General features: G+C 38.7%; 1 protein-coding gene across 4 annotated transcripts in view; it reads right to left on the minus strand.

Annotated features, from left to right (window-relative positions):
• Window positions 1-3,654: 3,654 nt before the first annotated feature.
• DAB2 (DAB adaptor protein 2) overlaps window positions 3,655-21,537 on the minus strand; it is a 71,022-nt gene continuing 53,139 nt past the window's right edge. For 2 of the 4 annotated variants that reach the window (XM_039347953.1, XM_039347951.1), the window contains exons 4-15: window positions 20,289-20,387; window positions 18,937-19,068; window positions 18,206-18,289; window positions 17,433-17,456; window positions 17,294-17,341; window positions 16,993-17,055; window positions 15,076-15,708; window positions 11,478-11,634; window positions 9,734-10,276; window positions 8,223-8,338; window positions 6,194-6,271; window positions 3,655-4,924 (exon numbers count right to left, since the gene is read on the minus strand). In XM_039347953.1, the coding sequence (XP_039203887.1) occupies window positions 6,203-6,271; window positions 8,223-8,338; window positions 9,734-10,276; window positions 11,478-11,634; window positions 15,076-15,708; window positions 16,993-17,055; window positions 17,294-17,341; window positions 17,433-17,456; window positions 18,206-18,289; window positions 18,937-19,068; window positions 20,289-20,387 (1,968 nt within the window). In that variant the 3' untranslated portion in view covers window positions 3,655-4,924; window positions 6,194-6,202. The remainder of the gene's footprint in view (window positions 4,925-6,193; window positions 6,272-8,222; window positions 8,339-9,733; window positions 10,277-11,477; window positions 11,635-15,075; window positions 15,709-16,992; window positions 17,056-17,293; window positions 17,342-17,432; window positions 17,457-18,205; window positions 18,290-18,936; window positions 19,069-20,288; window positions 20,388-21,537) is intronic. The other 2 variants (XM_039347952.1, XM_039347954.1) reach the window with 2 other exon arrangements.

Consider the following 21,537-nt stretch of genomic DNA (forward strand, 5'->3'; position numbering starts at 1 on the left):
ACACGTTTTAAGTAAGTAAACTTGTCTATTTTCAGGATCTCTATTTTAAACTGAGGATATTTGCAAATTTCATTTCTCATTGTCCTATCCCGACTCCAAACTGGTGCAATCCATTCCATTAACTAATGCAATATTTAATTGAATTTAGTTGAAAGTGTGATACAATAGTGATTAACAGATAGCTTCTACATAGTTCAAGGTTTAGTAAGAACAGGTTTTTTTTTCCTTATAAAGTGAGCAACTGCTCAATAAGCTTTCTGGATCATCTAATTTAATTGCTATATTGCAGACTGTACCACAACTGCAAAACAGTACTTCATGATAAAGCTAAAATTTTGGTTTCATGTGTAAGATTAAATGAAAATATTGGAAGCTAAGCCCTTGCTATTTGCAATTAAGTCACACTGTTTACCATGGAAAGGGACTTTTTCATTCTTTAGAAACCCAGGCCTGATAAAAGAAATTAAATATTTGCTAGTAGTTTCTTTTTTATATTTGCACTTGCATTTTTAGATGCCAAGTTCAAGATGAATCAAGCCTAAATCAACTTTTTATTATGTTGACAAAGAAAAAGAGCCCTCATTATAGCCTTGCAGTTTGTATTAACAACTGTAGTTAAGGAGAAGGTGATAGCAAGTATGAGATAGATTCTCTTAGATATTGTTGAACTGCAATTCTCAACAGATCCAGAGAGCTTGGCTAATGCTGAAGAATGTTGGGACTTGTAGTAATATATGGAGGAATATGAGTGAGCACTGAGAACATGCTTTGAATGCAGAAGATTCAACTTGCAGTTTGGGGCACTTTCACTTAAAGCATAGTGTGTGGGAGTGACCTTGAGAGTTGGCAATGAGATGCAACCAAAGGAACAGTATGATAAGGGGTGGCTACGCCCATTCCAGGAATTGTGGGCAACAGGAATTGTGGGAAGGCGAGAGGCTCAGAAAGGACCCTTCCTAGTTATTGAGCTGTAAAGAGGACGGTGAGAGAAAAATACTTTCAGACTTGTAAGATTGATCTCAGCCTTATGAAATAGATCAGACAGGAAACAAGGGCAGATGAGCTAATTCTATTTTATTTTAAGGTTATATTAACAGAATCTCACCAAGTTTGAATGTATTAACTATTAATATGTTAGTATTACTAAAAGTAGTAATACTAATCTTGCATAACTGAAAGTATTAAGTCTGAAATTATTCTAATCAAGGAGAGGCAGTTCCTCAGATGACTGGGCTCCGTGAATGAGATGAGTGGTCTCTACATTTGATATATAAATAAAATATAAATTAAAAGGGGCTTTAAATGTTAAACCAGCACCTTTAATTGGACCTGTAAGCAATACAGCTCATGAAGAAGTGTAACCTATGCTGTCCTCTATGCACACATTATTGCCCTCATCACTACACTCTGAATCAGCTGAAGTTTCCAAACACTCAATGGCAGGCCCATAAAGAGCACATTATACTATCCAATTGAGAGTTGACTAGGGTGTGACTGTGAGCCCCCTGATGTAGGAATGGGTGTGATTGGCATACAATACAAAGCTGTGCATAGGCCTTCCTAGCCACGACTGCCACCTGCCTTTTGAGCAAGAGTTGAAAGTCCAGAAAGACCACCAAATTGGGCATTGGATGCGCCTGGGGCAATATAATGCAATCCAGCATCACAGATGACATAGTCCTAGATGTGACAGGCTCCAAAAGCACTCAATGTTGACAAGGTTCAGCTGAATCCCATTGTTCCCCATCCAGATCCTTATATCCTCCAGGCAGAGGGTAAAATAGCATCACTTATTTCTCCAGGGGCAGATGTGTAAATTGGATATCATCAGCAAACCAATGATATCTCATTTAATTGCTAAGGATGAACTCATCCAACGGTTTTGTATGTGTGTGCCTGTATACGTACCTTCAGATCAGTTTTTGACTCCTGCAGTTTTCTTGGCAAGATTTTTTAGAAGTTGTTTTTCAACCTCCTCCTTCCGTGGCTGAGAAAGAATGACTGTCTCAAGGTCACCCAGCAATCTCTTGGTTCTTAACCACTACACCAAACTGCCCAAAATATGATGCAGTTGTTAACCTTTCAGCGCATCAATTAAAGTTAACTCACCTGTTCTACAACCTAATAGTCCATCACTTTTGTTTTTAACTCACTTAAGGAATTCAAATAGCATCCAGATTTTTGGTGATGCTGCTGCATTATTTAGGTCCCAGTGCAACCTTAGAAAATATTACTCCATTTAGATTCTTATCATAGCCTTTGTCTTAATAGGAAGATGATCCCAATTGTGTTTTGGAAACAAGACGTTTTGTTCCCACCTTCCAGTTGTGTCTGCTGCCCTAGCATTATTGAACCCTTATTTATATTCCATGGTTGCCAGTTCAATATAATCCACCAACAGCCATTGCAAAAGCCTTATCTTTTTTCCATACATAGCTGTAGGGATATTCCATATAATTTTCCCGCCTTTTTCTTGCTCACTACTAATACATATTATGGACTATCAAAGAATGGTGGATAGTCAAATGTGTCTATCCATTATTAGCGCTGTGGTAGTACAGTGGTTAAGTGCACTATTGCAGGCAAACTCTGCCCACAGCTTGGAGTTTGATCCTGACAGGGTTCAAAGTTGACTCAGACTTTCATCCTTCTGAGGTTGGTAAAATGAGAACTGAAGATTGTTGGGGGTAACATGCAAATAATGCAGACATTGTAAACCATGCAGACAGTGCTATAAAGCACTATGGGACAGTATTTAAGTCTAAATGCTATTGCTATTATGTCCAAATGGGATTTATTGCTCCACGAGTGTTGATGGAATATGCACTTGCAGCAGCAGCAGGAGAGGATTTGGCCAACTCACAACTTTCCCAGAAAAAGCCTGGATCAAGAAACTGAGCAGTCCTGAACTGGAGGGGGAGGGGAAGGTTCAGTGTAATCATACCTGGAATTTCTCAGGATAGCTTTAGTTTGGCGAGATTCCTTCTGTTAGGTGTAAGCAAATAAAGAATTGAACTTGTTTGGATCTCTTGCCAACCTCTTCCCTCTCCTATCCAGCTCAGGACTATGTGGTATCTTGAACTGGGTCTCTTGCTGGGAAAACTCTGACTTAACCAAACCCTCCATCCAATGGTGGGATTCAAATATGTGAACAACCGGTTCTCTGTGTGGATGCGACTTCCGGAAATCCATTCTGGGTCTGGGCAACAAAAAATTAGCTACCAGTTCTGCAAAACTGGTGCGAACCAGTTGAATCCCACCACTGTCTCCATCTCTGCTGCTGCAGGTGCACATTCCATTACAATGGGCTTCTACACTGATGCTAGCATATAAGGTGAAGAAACCTTTCAATTAAAAAACCATATCATTTAGACACTACTTAGAGGCTTAGTTGGTAAAAGAACAGAATCAACAGCTATAAGCACTCAACAGGGGATACCCTCATTTTCAACTGTTTGGTTATTTTGTATTGTTAATTCATAATCATAATCACAAAATGTCAAGTTACATACCAACCCACTGGATCAATAGCACCATCCACTGGCATTCAGTTACTGCTTATATTTTAGAGAAATTAAAAATCCCGGTTTCATTACATTGTTCTACATAATACGAGTCCATCTAATCACTAAACTGAAATTAGTCCATCAGGCGTTCTTCCATACACAAGTAAAGAAAATATTTAATCATCAAACATTTCCTCATTGAAATGAAGTTACATTTAATTGCCAGAACACCCGAGTACTTTGTACAGTGTAACACACTCCAGAAGAAATTTCTGTATTTTCAGTCTGAGACAAACACATATATGGAGAGCTTTGTATTACAGGAATGTGCAATAGAGTATTATACAGAGCTGAATGGATCACTGGAGACTTGGTATTTTTATTAGGAAGTAGATCACCATGTTGCGTTCACCTAAATATTTAAACATGGATACTCTTTCAAGTTTATATTGGTAACTGCTGTACTGGAGAGACATCTGGCTGTTAACAATAGCTTTGCCAAACTTATTAATATGTTTAAAGAGTGAATCATCAGCCTCTAGTCATGTCATAATTAATAGACATGAATACCATTTTGCTCAGACTAGTTGTTCAAAGTACAATTGCTTTCCAGTTTAATAACTTATCTTAAATTCCACTTATCCATTTTTGTATGTACCTTTTTTTCCAGCACTGATTCCAAAATCCAGAATCTTGCCAGAGACTAATCCATAACAAAATATATTCTAGGAAATTTGATATTCTGGACAAGAGCTAGCAATTGCATTTTTAGAACTCACCAGTTGGGAGTAACACAGTATTTGCCCATTTCATAATTTAAATATTCTTTCACCTTGACATTTGGGTGGGCAGTAAATAGAGTGCTAGAAGGGTTTTTTTTAAAAAAATTGTAATAATAATGGTAAGAAAACTCTACAATACACTTGACTATTTTATGTTCTTGGCAACTCAGTGCTGCTGACATCATGGTCTTCCCTTGTGCAGAAGTGAGTACAAATCTGTGTGTCTTTCTCCATAAAGAACCATTAATTTTTCTTTAATTTTTCACTTTTGGTGCTTCTAAGCATTGATGAAAACAGAAAGTGAGGGACTAAGAGACACCATAGAGTGTTTTCTTCCATCCACATGGGCTGAAAATAACCACCAGTTCCAGTTTGGTCTCAAGAAAACTGTTTCCTTGGCTTAAGGAGTTCCAAGGTCTTAACTTGAATGAATCCAAAAGTTGAAGAATGAGGCAGGTGATGCAGACTGAAGACAGTAAGCTCAGTGTCCAGTTGTTCCTTGTATCTGTTTAATCCAACAATCCAGTTATAGTTTTGCCAATAACTCCCACTTGTGGTGAAGAGAAATGAAAGAGTGCCTAGGGGCATCTCACAGCTGCATTCCATAACACCTGTTTTCTTTTCACATTTGGTGGGCTGTGGGAAGAAATTTAGTTAAAAAGGTGATTACCTGGATATATATACGACTATTGTTTTTCTTTTCTTTTGTTTAACTGTGGAGTACTTTAGAACAGGGTTGACATTAAAATGCCTATGAATGTTTGGATATCAGAACTGTATCCCAAAATAATACTTGCAACATCTATAATTAAATAAGATTATAGAAGTCATGTGAAATTGGCAATCTCACAAATAAGATCTCATAAATTTTCAAATGAGAACACTGAAATTTAGGAATCTTATCTAAGAGAACTATATTCTCACAAGACCACACAAGATTTTAGTTATTTTTAATTGTTTCAATTTAAAAAAGCTCTCCCTGCCATCAGGCAAAAGCCCTTTGTTGGTGTACCAGGCCATAAAATGTTGCGAGTTCAGATGGGTTTTTTCAAAAGCCAAGTTAAATAGGATTACCACTACATTAAGTAAATTAAATACATCAGTTTAAATTAAATATGTTAATAAAATACATTAAGTACATTAAAGCTGGGACCCCTTGGGGTGCTGTTGCTAACACCTTATGAACAACAGCCCTGGCTTTGGTTTATTCCACACTGAATATTATGCCAGCATGTGGCTTAACAGTGCCCACAACCAAATGGTTGATGTCCAACTCTGCCAGACAATGTATAACACATTGCCTGCAATGTCTAGCACATTGTATCCCACTCCTGTGCACTGGTTATCGGTACTTAGCAATATCATACCGCATTAGAAGACAAACTCTCATCTGGCTGTGTGGTCAAGGATGCTGAATAACAAGGCCATCCTGTTCATCATGACAATGCACAGTCCATCACAAGTTTGAAATCCCTTTGAACAGCTATTCATTTAACATCTACCCAGGAGAGAGGAATGGTCCAAGAAGGTATCTTCTTGTGACCTGACTATTAGTAATCCCTCAATCGAGCCACCTAGTTTTGACCTGCCTCCCTCTGTCTGGATGAAATTGAACAAAATTAGGTATGATATTGGAAGAAGTGCATCTTCAGTGGGAATGGAAAGATTGCCCTTGTAGCGATTGTGGTGCTGATATGCAAACAATTAACTATATTGTGCAAGATTGCCCGTGACATGCATTCTCTGGTTTCCTAGAGGCAACCACCAGGATAGCTGAATTGGACATCCCGTTATGAGACTACTGCCATATCCCCATAGATGTTTTGTATAGTTATGTGGATTATGTGTATATGGTCATGTTTTCTTTGGTCATGTTTTAATCATATGCAAATAATAATCACTTACCAACCTAATTTATGCAAATGGATTTCCAAAAGGATCATTGCAAGGAGCAGAAGCCAATTGCTGTTGTTGAGCTGTAATCTGGAAAAAAGGAAAAAGAAAAATTTCATCATGATTTGAATATATTTTGCAAACATTTTTCCAAGCCAAAGGTACATGAGCACTACTATATCTTTAGAATTTTTTGACATATAGAACAAGGCTTTTCAACCTTTTCACCCATTGTACCACCAGTCACCTAGCAAGGTGTCAAAAACTTGATGACCAAAAATAAAAAAAGGAAAAAAGTGATAAAGTACAGGTAGTCCTTGACTTACAACAGTTTGCTTAGTGACTGTTTGAAGTTACAATGACACTGAAAAAAATGCCCCCCAAGCCACAGCCAAGCAAGACACCTGCCTGCCCACCCGGCAGTGCTCTTCCTCCTGTCTGGGGTTTCCATTGTTGTGGGCATTTCTGTTGAGGATTGACAGTGGGGGTGGGATGAGGGATGTTTGGTTTTTAGTCCCCCCGTCTGCTGGGTGGTTGCAACAGGTTTTGGTCACTTCACATGACCTTGGGACACTGTGACCGTCATAAATATGAACCAGTTGCCAAGCATCTGAATGTAAATCACAAGACTCTGGAGATGCTGCAACATTCCAGCTGATCGGCGCTGCTTCTGGGCTCAGCAGAAACACCAGGATCAGCACTGAGCTCCAGCTGGAGCCTGGCGCTGATCCTGGCGCTTCCACTGAGCCCTGACAGCCCTGAAGAAGCACTGATCCTGGCGCTTCCGCTGAGCCCTGACAGCCCTGCAGTTCCTCGCTCAGGCTTGTGTGGTGCTGCCACCGGTTCAGCTCATTCCCCTCCCCCACTACCACTTTTCTAGGATGGCTGCGTATCACCTGCCAGGTGCCAATGTACCACAGGTGGTACCCGTACCACTGGTTGAAAAGCCCTGATACAGAAGCAAAACTAAACACTACTGTTCTAGCAGCTAATGTTATAACCATATATTTCTCAGGGGTAAACTAAGCATAATAATTACATTTTTACAAAATCTAGATGTAGATTTCTTACAAAGATGAAAGTCCAGTTTAGGCATTTCAACATTTTGAAAAACTGCAAAACATGAAGGATTTCAAAATATTTGCCACAATACTTGGTCTCTTCAGGCCCAAAACTTTTAATGGGTCATTTAGTTCAGCATCAAGGCAATCTCTATAGTCTACCCACATCTAGCCCAGTTGAATACAGCCCAGTTGTGGATCAAAGGTAGTTTGAGAATTATACACATATCTAAAACTATCATTTTAGAGAAAAAAAGCCAAAGAGGCATTTCCTGAACCATAGGTATTTAGATATCTCATTAAAAATATCCATAGCATTTTCCAATATTATAAGCCTATTAGATATTAACTGTAAGTATGAGTTCTATTTTTTTTCCATCCATCAGTCAGCTACAGAGTTTCCCCTATAAGACTAGCTGACACAAAGAAATGTTATGTTTCATTATGTAACTAAATCTGGCTTGAAAAATGTGCTGGACCCAACTTTTGATTAACCTTAAAGTCTCTTAGGCCATTGAAAGGAGCTCATCTCTTCATAAAGTGTCTTCACTGTGATTGAAAACCTTTTTTTTTAAAGTACTAAGAAGAACATCCAGATAAAAGTCTTTCTACTTTATTGGGAACTCCCCATTCCTGCTCCTCACAATTAGAAACCACAGCTTTGTTATTCAGTTTAACAGCTTATAGGAGCCCGCTTGCTTTCAACTTGAGAGAAAACACTGGATCATAACTATATGTAAAATTTTGGTTTGTCTTTTCACACAACATTCTAAACTAAGCTAACATGGATTTTGTGGTTTAAATTTTTATGGCAATCCAGCCACTGTCTTAATATTTGTGTGAACTGGACCACTGAGTTAAGCCATAATACAGACTATTTATTTGAGCACAAAGTTTCTATGTTCACGTGTTTTTTTTCTTAGCCCACAGTTAAGTTATGTTATCAGTAACTTCATGTAAAATGGACTCCAGATACTTACTAAACCTTGGGAGGAAGCAGCAAAAGGATCTATCTTGAAAGGATTTTCAAAGCGGTCTTCAGCAGGCTTAGAAATAAGCAGGGCAGCATTTTGTCTCAGAACAGGCTTTGGAGGTCCTGTGTTGAGCAAAGGAACACTTTTTTAATATATCCAAATTACATTATAGAAAGTTCACCAAGAAGTTTGTTCTATAGCAAAGAAGTACATGTTTGGCATCAAACATGAACTTCACAGGAAGCAGCACCCAAATTGAGGATACCTCTACTAGAACAATACATAATGTGTTTCTGCGGATTTCATGTCAAGGCTAACTAAGCAACCAACACCACATACTGTACATACATGATCACCAGATTTCATGCAACCAACACAAATCAGCATTGGATTCAGGGACCTAGTTGTTTTCTTTTATTGCAAGTAGTGCCAGCTTTCAAGTTAGTCCAGATACGAAACCAACTATCTTTATTGTAAGGTTAGAACTTCTCCCCTCCCTTGTCTTTAGAGAACTAGGGAGGTCTCTTGTGACATGCTTTCTCCACTCCTATGCTTTTTATGGGCTGGGATATCACTTTTCTGATCATTGCCCTGGCTATGTCTCTTCCTCTTCCTGTCTCCCAAGGTTATTCTCACAGCCTTATTACAATTACTCTGCAGCTTTCATTTTGATTTCCCTGAACGGGCTTATTATAAGCTTTTGAGAAAATTCCTGATTGACTTTCCTAGCCCCTCTCCTCCCTAAACACTACTTACTTCTACTTTTGTTTGTGAAAAATCTTCAGTGCTTTTTTTCAGACAGATGAAAGCACATTAGCAGCCAGTGTTGCACCTAAATGGCGCAACTTTTGTAACACCACGTAGTTTCATAAACAGCCAAGGACAAAAGTCCCAGACATATTAAGAATGTGACTTTCTTTAGCAAGCCAGGAATTCTAGAAGTAGCCTTAAAAAAAGGAAGGTGGCTGAAGAAGAGAGATGGATGAAGAAGAGAGACTTCTGCTGCCTCAGGAATGCAGCAATGCCTCTTTCTTACTTTAACAGATCTCCTGGTGTCAAATTCAAAGCTGAAATCTATTTGATTATTGTTGTATCACATTTGTTGTCAACCCAAGACAGCATATATATAAAACACCCTTCCTCAACTGTTGGCCAACAACTCCTAGAATTCCAAGCAATAACTGGGGAATTCTGTGTATTGAATTCTACCTGTCTGCGTAGATTGGGAATACTGGTATAGAGTTCAAGTGCTCTCTATCTAAGCACTGACTACCTCAGACATACTTGAATTGAAAAGTAAAGACAGATGTATCACATGCCACCACATACCATACTTTTTGTATCAGTCACTTAGCTAATATAAAAGGCTTATTCAAGGCCATTCAATAAATCTATGGTCAAGAAGAGGTTTGATATGGAATTAGAAGATTATTCAATGAGACCAGAAGATTACAACAGCCAGCTAGCTTCCAGGTTATTGTGGTCAGCCACATATTGAGGAACCTCTATTGTGTTACCTGGTGGTTGCTGCTCTGCTCTCCTTGCGGGCACAGCAGGTGGTTTCGTCAGTTGGAAGTCTTTGAACATCTCCTTGACATCTTTTATCTCTTTATCACCCAGAGGATCCAAAGCAGTAAAGGCATCACTTTCTTTTTTTACACTGCACTCCTTCTGTGGTGCAGTTCTAGGAGGCAACTGAGGAGGAGGGCTAGTAGATGACATGGAGGACAGCATAGATGGAGGGTGAGATGCCAGAGAAGGTGGAAACATGTTGATATGGAAAGGGTTCCCACCAGTAGGAGGCTGTGCCCATGCATTGGATGGAGAAACACACACAGATTGACTCCAGAGATCAGGAGCTGGAGTCTGGCCTGGAACTGCCAAAGATGCTGGCTGGCTCCAACCAGGTGCTTGTTGAGGAGCAGCAAAACCAAGAGATGGTGCAAATTTCACTGGCTGAGTGCCCAGAGCAGTTCCAGGAAACACTAGAGGTGGCTGACTGAAAGCCGTAGATTGGGGACCCCATGCTGGTGATGAAGATGCTGATATAGGAAGACCACCTGGGGAAGAATAAAATGACTAATTTAAATAAACTCATCACTGGACAACTCAAAAAGCATTATCAATATGATTTCATAAATGTTGACTATATTCTTCCCTACAGTATGCATAAATGTTGACTATATTCTTCCCTACAGTATGCATCTCTATTAGATTTCCTTCAGTTTTTATCCCATCTATTTGCAAGAAGGCTTTCTCAGCAGAGTTTGCTGGAATTATTAACCTGCAGTAAATTGTTTTATAAAAAATTTGGTGACTTTGTTATGTGGATTTAAAAATTCTGAAAATACAAGTACGAATATGCTGTATCATTTTACTTTCAGACTGTATTCTCTCTCATTTTACTTCAAATACTTTCAAAGTCACTTTATTAAATTTGGGACTGTAGCCTCACAAATTAGCACTACTTTTCCCAAGCTCTGGCCTGGAAGTACAGTATATAATTGTTAGGGAGTCAAGGACCTGAACTTCTCAATGTATGTAGTGCTAGGACAAAAAACTCAATGAATTAAAAACAGTTAATAGAACAATTTCCCAGGAGTTTAATAGACTGCCTATCATATAAACACTGCAGTTTGTTACCATTCAAACTTCTGAGGAAAGAACTGTGTGGATGATGCAGAAATGAGCAACCTGCTTTTGTCCAGTTCTTGTAGGGTTGTATCCAATGGTGTCCTCCACTACCAGAGGCCTTTCCAAAAGCGATCACAAGGACTGATTTACTTGACATAAATATGGAGATTTTCAGTCATCCAGGTGTTAACAACCAGACGATTGCAAGAAATATGACCCTTCCACCCTCTCACACACCCCTAATCCTTCCATTGCCCCCACCTTCCTGCCAGAACCGATGAAGCTTCTTGGATGAGAAGCAAAATGCCGTCTTCTTCCTCAGGAAAAAAAGCAGGCAGTTGCCTTTTGAAAAAGCACCTCTGATATTTGCTTGACATACTTTCTCACTTTCTCTCTCCCCTTAAGCTCCGCTGAAGATGTTACCTAACCTGGTAACAAAACGCTCAGAAACCAACCCACAAGCTCGGAGAATGAACCTTCACTCTCATACTTTCTCATGATTAACCAATCCATTGCTTACCCTGCAAACCCCCTCTTTATGGACCATAAACTAAGTATATGTGCACAATTCATTCAATATATTCAGCTAATATGTAGCTAGGTTCACGTCTCACAATCTTTACCAACCTAGTCCAGGTATGGGAGCTGCTGTAGGAGGATTGGTTTTGAAGAGGTCTAGTGGGTTGGTCTGTACACCAGAAGGCTGTCCTGTAGTAGTCAGAGTGCTTGTTGCAGAATATCCAGGAGCAAAAACATCAGGACCAAACAAGTCGTTGGCTGCATTCTAGAAAGAAACCAAAGGAAGCCTTCATTTGAAAGGCTGCTTTTTGCACAGAAAGTCTTATGTTATTTGGAGTTAAGAGTCTTCAATCCTGCGTTATTCTATCAGCACCCCAATCTGCTCAGCAACATTGTGACATTCCAGCAGCAAAACCAAACTAGAAATGTAAGATGTGAGTGATCAACTCCCAGGCAAATGATTTCAGTTCGTATTAAATAGGGTGGCATGCTTCAGAAACATCAGGTATATAGATATATAAATTAATACAAGCCTATTCCCTTTGATAGGGTAAAATCTTTTCTAAATATCTGAAAAAGATAGCAAAGGAAGACTTTGCAATGTTTACAGTTGTGGCCTGCAGAGCTTTCATGTGCAATTTCCTGTAAATGATGGTGTAACATCAACTGCCAAGAGCATTATATTGCAAAATACAATTTTGTGTCATTTTGACAAGCAGTCTCTCTAATGCAGAAGCACTGGGCAGCACACAAGCTTAACAAACAGCCCCCAAAGAGTAGAATGTAGGGAATGTAATTATGTTTGTATATAAACTCAGAAGCATATTTTAAATATATTCCTGAAGAAGTGAACAAGATTAGAATTAGTTAAATGGTAGCATTAATGCTACTGCACATCCAATGCCAGAACAGTCAAACCATGTTGCAATAAAATGATAATTAATCAGTATAAGATAGTAAGCAAAACGTTGCCCAACAAGTGAAATTATGATCCAATCAACCATAGAAACTCATTGGCCAATCAACCATAGAAACTCATTGGCCAAGTTAGTCTAAGCCCAACCTACCTCTCAGGGAAAATTGCAGGGAAAAATTGATGGGTCAGCTCTTATAGGAAAGATGTTATCCACGTTTAATAAAGAAATAAACCTCTTATTGGAAAATTCCTTAATTTCAGAACACATAAACAGTCTCAAGCACAGTCTCAACTAGCAAACTGTTACACTTTTGATCAGGCATGTCTAATCCACGACATCTGGCCATGAACAGCTAATAATACAGCCCCACAAGATTACAAACTTTTAACATTATTCTGTGATTTATATACATTAACTATATTATGCACAGTCAAACCACTCAAAACAATCCTTCATTCAGTGTGATCCAGGCAAACCAAAAGGTTGGACACCCATGCTTTCGATCAAGCTCAGTTGAAAAATACTAGGGTATTCTTGGCTTGGCATTCAGACAAATCAATCATCAGTAGACAAAAGGAGATAAACTGCATACAGTTCAAAACAAAGAATAAAAAAAAAAATTCCAGGAAGGAAACAAAAAACCTAGAACAAATTTCTTTCAGCAGCTAACACTCAGATAAGCAGGGATCAACACCAGACACACAATTATGCAGAAAATACTCTAAATCAAGGAACCACCAAGGAGGAAACTAATCTCCCAACAAAATTGGCAGGGGAAGATAAAAAGATAGCAAACCTCATATTTACTCACACTGATGACATTACCTAATTGGCTAGTTAAATGTCTACAAGCAAACAACCAAGTTCAGAGAGCATCAAGAAGTCCACAGTTCAAATCAGAGCTATATGATCATACATTTTCTTCTGCTGGAAATAAACCTCAGCAGCACCTTTGGCCAACTTAAGTCAGCTCATCAGTTGCACAATAAGCTATGTTTTGTCTGTCCCAGTCCAACCTCTAACAGAAGCCTAAGGGTGACAGACTTGGCCAATAAGACTTTTTCCTGGGAGATAAAATGTGGAACTTTGTATCTCAGCTGGCTGTATGTTGCAATGTTTTGTCGTAGCACAAAATGTTTTGCTCCAGCATGATTTCTGCTTTATTGAACTGATATGAGTCTAGTACGATGGACAAGCCTTTTCATCACTTAGTAGTTAATGCTAAAACTTACATTTTTAAGATAGGCTTTTAACTGGGAGTAAACCCAAAGCATAATCAGTGCCGCTCATTCATTAGAATTGAAAAACGAACTAACTTCAGTCTGTCAGTCAGTCAATCAATCAACATATCTTTCTAAATAAATAAAGTATGGGATATGTTTGCACACACAGCTGTGCTTTCCTCAAAGATCAATTATACTTAATTTCATATAAGCACATGCAGAGAGTATAAGCCAGTGGTGGCAAACCTATGGCACGGGTGCCAGAGGTGGCACTCAGAGCCCTCTCTGTGGGCACGCGCGCCGTCGCTCCAGTCCTAGGCCTTCAGCTGGGTTTTATAAAACCTTTTCGCTTTAGGCCTCTGCTGCCGTGTGCAAAAAAAAAAAAAAAAGGTTCAGTCAGTCAATTTCAACTTCTCACGGGAAAAAAAAAGATCTTGCAAAGTTGGAATTGATTGATTGAACTTTTTAGTCCCACCCAGTCTGCCGTTACCACCGCAGCCACACCCACCCAATGGGCCACACCCACCCTGCACTCGACGATGCATGTGGGTTTTGGGTTGCAATTTGGGCACTCGGTCTCTAAAAGGTTCGCCATCACTGGTATAAGCAAATATCCAGATTCAGGGAAGCTCATTCTGCATCTCTTCTTTCCTATTTTAGTTTACTGTAGATTCACATGAACTAACAATGTTTAAAATTGCTTGCAAACAGGTTTTTATTCATTTTAATTTTACTTTTATTGTCTCATATCTCTGCTTTTATTGGGCAGAGAAAAATCAGGCATGAAGCAAAACAGTTTTGGTTTTGCAGATTGAAACTTTCTGCAGCCTCACTTGTGCTCCTTGTATCTCTGATCCATATGCCTGTGTCTATATGTGCTGCTTTTGCCTCACAGAGCTGCAAAAATCAGTCTAAAGCAGCCTGAATGGATGGTATTCAACCAAATATCAGCCATATTCCTAATTTTAATCACCTACCCTCCTCATACCAACCTTCTATTTAAAAAAAATGAAAATATTACATTCAAAAATCTTTCAATCCAAGCTTATTGTTGAGGTGGGCTCTCATTACCATTGAATGGCTGGAGTCTATCCTTCTTACAGCACTAATTCAGGAGGGTTACCCTGTCCTAGTTTCAGCTTATATGAGAAAACCAAGGTTGTTTATGTATTTCCTTGACCTCGCTTCTACACCTTTGGGGTCTACTATACAAGGTTGAATCTCCCATACCAGATTCAACTGCCTGAACTAAACAAAGAAAACACTGTGCTTCTTTCAAAGCATTATGCTTAATGCATGCATTACTAGTTCAAGTGTCTTACTTACCCAAGATATAAATATATGGCAGCTTTAGGAGAAAGAAAGCAAAGTTAGGAAAGAATGACTCTACAGAGAAAATGTTAGGTTCACAGTGGTTGCAGTATTTATAGAGTGAAGGCAATCAGCTTTTTTTTTTTTTTTTTTTTTTGCCAGCAGAGCTTTCAGGAAGAGAGGCAGAGAATTTCCTTCACCTAATCCAAGTAGAAAACATGCATGTTACCATTTTGCACATGCCCCAATGTTCACCTGAACAGTCCTCCTTCCTCTTCCTGGCTTTGTACTTTGTGGAGGTGGGCTAATCGTGATGGAATCTTGTGGCATTGACTGGTGGCTGCTATCAGAGTCTAGCCGTAACCCGTTCTGCATAGGCGTTCCTTTGGGAGAGCTTTCTGCAAAGACACTCAGGGGGGATTTGGCCACAAAACCATTCTGTTCTCTCTCCGGGACCCCGTCAGATGTCTTCACCACTAAATGTGCCGATTTACTTTCGAGCAGCCATTGGCTGGCCAGCATTTCCTGCTTGCTAGTCCGGTTGGAAATCTGATCAAACTCTTTCCCAAAGTAGTCTACGTCCCCGTTCACACCACTGTTCTCCATCTTCTGACTGGAAGATTTTAAAGAAGAATCAAGGGAAGGGGGTGCCAATTGATCAGCTTGCGTGAAAGGATCATCACGGAAAGGGTCAGGACTGGGGGTAGGAAAGAAGCTGAGGTTTGCAGAAAAAGCATTTTCAGGCAAGGAAGGCGGCTGTAGCTTTGGCAATGGCAGGGAAGGCGTGATGTCGTTCAAGAAAAGGTCCTCTCCTTTGAGAGAAGTTGGAGGAGCCTCAATCTCAGAGTTTAAATCCACTAACAGGATCTCTTTTTCCTCCTCCTCCTCCTATTAGGTTTGGGAAAGAAGACAGATTAGCATGTGCAAGTAGTCTCATGAGCTCTTGATTTAAAAAAAAATGATAAGCAAGCAGGTTTGAAATGGATTTTTTTTTTTTTTAGAAAATGTGCATGTTATGTCAGAAAGGCGTTTTGCTGCTCTTCATTTTCTTTTTAACTATCACCCTACTGTGAAGTTATTCAGCCAGCTATTCAATCTCAGTTGAGATTTATAATGGATAATTAATACATCAAACCAATCAGGATGGGAACATGCACACATAAGCATCTATTCTTCTGTTTTATTGATTGATTGATCACGTTTATACAGCCATCCATCTTGCAAAAAGTGTCTTTGGACAGCACACAACATTTCATTAAAATCGTAAATATATAAAAACAGTCATGCTATCAACCATCTTGGTAATTCTTTAACCAACAGTTTTTGTTTTTTCTGTGACTTAAGTATTGTGGTTAAACGTCAGAGTAGGCATCATTTATGGTTAGCATGAACTAGAATCAAAATAACAATTAGCTAGGCTTTAAATTCTCATTCATTCTAACAAGAAACGATGACTCTTCCAAATACAGACTGTAGCCTGAACCACAAAAAAGCCAGAGTTTATAACAAGGAGACATGAGTTTAGACTGCTGAGTGCATTTTCACATTCATCAACTGGATTGGCTTCGTGCACTGTGAAAACATTCCTACTGGAGACCACTATTATCCATACCTGATTATGAAACAGTGGTAGAAGGAGGATGTTATTCAGGCTTGTACTGAAACAGCCCTGAATATGTATTGTTGGATGCCAGTCTCATGATGATTTGCTCATAGCAGTGTTTGATCAAGAGCTTTCCAAATCTAGCTAATTATCAAACCAAGTGCATTAAAGCAGTTTCTTCAAATAAACTGCTAATTTTTTCCATATCTCTTCCTCCAAGCTTCTTTGTTTATACTCATTTATTATATCCTTCTGGACTGCAATGTGTTTCTGTACATATCACTAAAGTTACTATTGTTCATCAAGTTAGCCAAAGCTATGCAAATATACTTTATGGAAACTCAGTTTGGCCCATTTATGCTAGGTATTCTTCCTTAGACATCTGTATCCATCCTTTAAAAAGCGATAACCAGCCTCTAGCATTGATTAATAGTACAATCTGCAGTTTGTTCCAGGTCCCTCCAGAAAGATCCTTTGAAGAGAGGACTGTCTATATAGAATCACTTCATCATCCAAGAGGACTTTCAAAATTTTCCTGATTTTGGAGGCAGTAATTGTTTACTACTCACTGTGGGACTGTTGAGGTCTGGAGGAGTAGACATGTCTCCAAATAGGTCCATCTGGTCGACACCCTTTAAATACAAAGTTTGTAAGAGTTAGGATTCCACACTTCAATGTATAAATTACTCAAGTCCAAACAACAGCAGACATAGGAATGCTGGAAAAAAACAAGCTGTTGTTGCATTAAGCTATGAGACAAACTAGCTATATCAGTCCAGTAAAGTTTGCAGCAATAATGCAACCCATTCTGGTTTAACCACCACTCAAGAGCTTATTAACGTGCTCTTCAAGTTAGAAAGTTCTACATACCAGCTTTATTTTGCCAACTTGATCAGTAGTTGCTTCATCATTACCATTCTGGAAGAAAACATAATTAAGTCAGGTTTAAGAAATCTATTGCTATGATCTCTGATAAATAACTTTCCCCATAAGACACTTTTTGTCTTACCTCAGTTTTACTGGCCTCTTCATTCTGAAGTAGAAGAAAAAAACTTGCATCAAGAATATTCATGAAAAGTTGTTTAGACCAATGTTTCTTGGCAACTCTAAAACTTGGCAACTTGGCAACTCTAAAACATGTGGGCTTCAACTCCCAGTATTCCCCCGATAGCATTAAGTTGATTATATAATCCTCGACTTACAACAGTTCATTTAGTGACTGAAGTTACAACAGTATTGAAAAAAGTGACTTATGACTATTTTTCAAATTTATGACCGTTGCAGCATCCCCATGGTCATATGATCAAAGGGGCACTCTGGGGCTCTTCAATAAAAAAAAGCCTCTCAAATTACTCTTCTCCCCAGGCTGGCAGCAATATTGGCCCAGCAGGGCAATAGCCATACATTCTTTGAAAAAGGAAAGCATTTTCCTAAGTGTAAATGGCAGGCTGCTGAATCAATGAGATGCCGCTTTTTGGCTGTGGAGCTAATGAGAGCATTTGAAGAGTCATAGCAATTTCCCTCCCTTGCCACCGTTGTCAACTGAAGCATCATGTCCAGGCCATCAATTAAGAGCAAAGCACCACAGTATTTATGCACAAACAGTGTGCTCAGACTTTTATCAAAGCAAAGGGCCCCTTTGAAGATACTACACAACCCTATAATTTAGTTAGAAGTTCAAGATGTAGCAAACATTTGGTAATCAACTGAAGCCTTTTTCTGCTTTATATCCAATTAGAAAGTAGTCTGAAATCTATCAAGTCTACCATGAAGCAGCATTACCTTCTTCTTATCATCCTCTTCTTTTTTCTTCATGTTATAGATTACTTGGAAGAGATCCTTCAGATCTACAACCAGAGGTTCAGCCTAAGAAAAGAATGAAGTGAGATGCATTTTCTAAAATAGCAGGTAATTCAAATGCTTGAATTACAAGTTCTTTACAAGGCAGATAAACAGTTTCACGAAATATAAATGATTGTGCTAAGCACTATCTTAGGAGAAAAGATTACCCCAGGCCTGGAGAACTAAGAGGAATTGTGTAGTATCCCAGCTACTAATCAACTCTGCAGTTCTCTAGGATCACTTTTCTTGGAGAGCTAAGAAATAAGGAACCTGGGCATAATTCTCAGCCAGAATGAAGTACAGCTCTTGTTTTCATGTGTTGGTCTATTATGCTTCTCATGTGTACCCTGAATGCAATAGGTGGGATCACAAATTATTATGAATAGATCCAACAGGAATTTTATTAGCAATTATTGTCCAATAGAATGTGTTTATGAATATAGCATATTCATGGAGAACCTGAATCACAGAACTTACTTTAAACCAGAGATGGACAATCCTTTTTGGCTGGGTGAGGTGTCACATTTACCTTTCTTGTATTGGCGGGAGGCAGCAAGGGGCAATAGCTTCTGTCTCAATCTTCTTCTGAGCTACACAATAGCAGTATACTAAAATAACCTGTATTATTCTTGCGCGGTTTGCCATTATTCTTTACATTATTATCCTCTTACTTGTTGTGAAGTTTTGATGGCAAAGAACTGGTGCTGCCCTTCTCCCCCACAGACATAGCCAAAGGCTCGGTTGTCAGTCACATCCCGAGCAATAAAAGAGATTTTGTTGACTGGATGTTCATGCTCAATAACCTAGAATCAAATCAAGTGACATAGAAATAACCATGAATAGCATAATCCCTTGTCAAAGTAATCAGAACTAATGACAAGCAATTTGACAAGTTTGCAAATCCCACTTAATTGTTTAGCCTGTTTTCTAATCAGGATTGCTGTCACTCTTATTCACTTTAGCTGATGCTCAATAGTTTTAAAAAAATTTTACTCTGATAGATAAAACACTAAGCACAGGTAGTCCTTGACTTATGACCACAATTGAGTTCAAAATTTCTGTTGCTAAGTGAGACATTTAATTAGGTGAATTTTGTCCCATTTTATGACCTTTCCCCCCCACTTGTTAAATGAACCTCTGCAGTTGTTAAGTTAGTAATTCGGTTGTTAAGTGAATCTGGCTTCCACACTGACTTTGCTTGTCAAAAGGTCAGAAAAGGGGAACATGACCCTGGGACACTGCAACTGTCATAAATATGAGTCAGGTTGCCAAGCGTCTGAATTTTGATCATGTGACCATGGGGATGTACAATGGTCATAAGTGTGAAAAATAAGTCAGTTTTTTCAGTAGCATTGTAACTTTGAATGGTCACTAAACAACCTGTTATAAGTTGAGGACTACCCGTAGATTCATATATCACTGTTTAACCTTAGTTGGTTGGCTAAAACATATTTGACTGGGTCTATACATTACATTAAGCAAAAAGCAAAAGAATTGCATTACAGTCTAACATGTAGTTTGAATTATCAGCACCAAGATCTAAAAAGGTACATGCGCCTGAATAAGTAATATATGTATACACCAACCAGAAGCCACAGATATTGTTATGAGGGTTAAAAGTATTTGATATTTGTTCCAATTTAGAACAAGGAATATAGGACAAGAAGTCAAATAGCGATTTAAGATGTCACAGTAGTTGCTTTTCCTTTAACAAGAGTTCTGCCTCAATGTTAATTCCTCATTTGTTGTTTGCAAATCAGAGCTAATCCAGTTTTACACAGTGATTCATAAAGTACAACAAGAGTTTGCAGGCAGGTAATTTTTTTAAAGTTAAGAACAGGATGCATAATTAGTTTTGCCATTCTAACATGGCTATTTCACTTTATTGAAGCAACTGCCACTTCTATTTAGACACAATGCTTGAGAGTATTAAAGATTTAGGGTGAAGCTAAGCCTTTCATTGTTTCAGTAGCAGATACATCTCTAAACAGAATCGTAATCCCCTCTTGAACACAGAACTCACCCCAGTCTTTTCATCCATGATTTTGATTCCAGCAAGAGAAATGTTCACCCATACTTTCTGCTTGTGCTGTCCCTGGGAACGGGCTGCAACTGCCATTCCCTATCAATCAAAAGCCAGCATGTTATATGAACCAATTAAATAAATAAATATTATTTAAATAAATATTTAAATGAATTAAAATAAATAAATTAAATTAATAAAAAGTGTCATTATTCAAATCAGTTCACTTCACTTTGTTTTTCTTTCTTTCTTAAAAGCGCCTGTAAAAACAATTTTAGTGCTTCCGTCCAAAGAAAAACGAACCCACAAAGTTACAAACTGCCTGCCTTGACTGGCTGGATCTAATATATCCCTTGATTTATGCAGTCCTGTCAGAATCATCACTTTTCAAAATATGAAGATTTACCAACATTGTTTGTACTATATTAGAAAATATACAAGTCTTGAAATTTACTTCCCCTGCCCCATTAAACAAAGCATTTTGATGGGAAATATAAAGAAAATCCACTATGTATTCAAGATGAACAGTGATTAATATTTATATGTTATTTATATGTAAAGGTGTAGGCTTATACATATGTTGTATATAGCATGTTTAAATGTCTGTTATGTATGTGTTCACTTTTGAGAGCAAGCAACAAAATTTTATTTTTAATGTGTGCCAATGTGCCCACATTAAAAAACTGACAATAAACTCTATCTATCTATCTATCTATCTATCTATCTATCTATCTATCTATCTATCTATCTATCTATCTATCTATCTATCTATCGTGGGGCTGACCAAAAGGCTTTGCAAGAGCCTGCCTGGGGAGAGGGAAGCTCGGACAGCTGCTGCCGGTTTTGGGCACGGCGGGCATAGATCTGGTGGAAGGAAAGAAAAAGGAGGAAAGAAAGGGTGTGGGGGTGTGGTTGCTATTGCCGGAGAGAGACCAGGTGAAATTGAAGAGGGATTTGAGGTTTTAGCTGATCCCTTTCTGTGAAGGAGAGGGAAGGAGAGAGTGAGAGAGAATGAGAAAGTAGAATTTTACTGCTTTCTTTCGGGGGGGGGAATATCCCGAGCGGAGGCAAGAGAGAGAGTGAGGAGAGAGAAGGTTGCTGGGGTTGCTAAATTCAGATTTTAACAATAAAGGAAAGGGAGGAGGGGTTTTGACACCCGACAAGTCCTGAGACTGCAATCTACAACAGAAGAGAAGGAGAGGCTGGTCATTACTGCTTTGGAGACTAGCGACCATCCGAACTTTGATTA

The sequence above is a fragment of the Crotalus tigris genome, unplaced genomic scaffold (genome assembly GCF_016545835.1).
Source record: "Crotalus tigris isolate CLP2741 ecotype Arizona unplaced genomic scaffold, ASM1654583v1 scf7180000018103.2265978, whole genome shotgun sequence".
NCBI classification, from domain to species: Eukaryota; Metazoa; Chordata; class Lepidosauria; order Squamata; family Viperidae; genus Crotalus; species Crotalus tigris.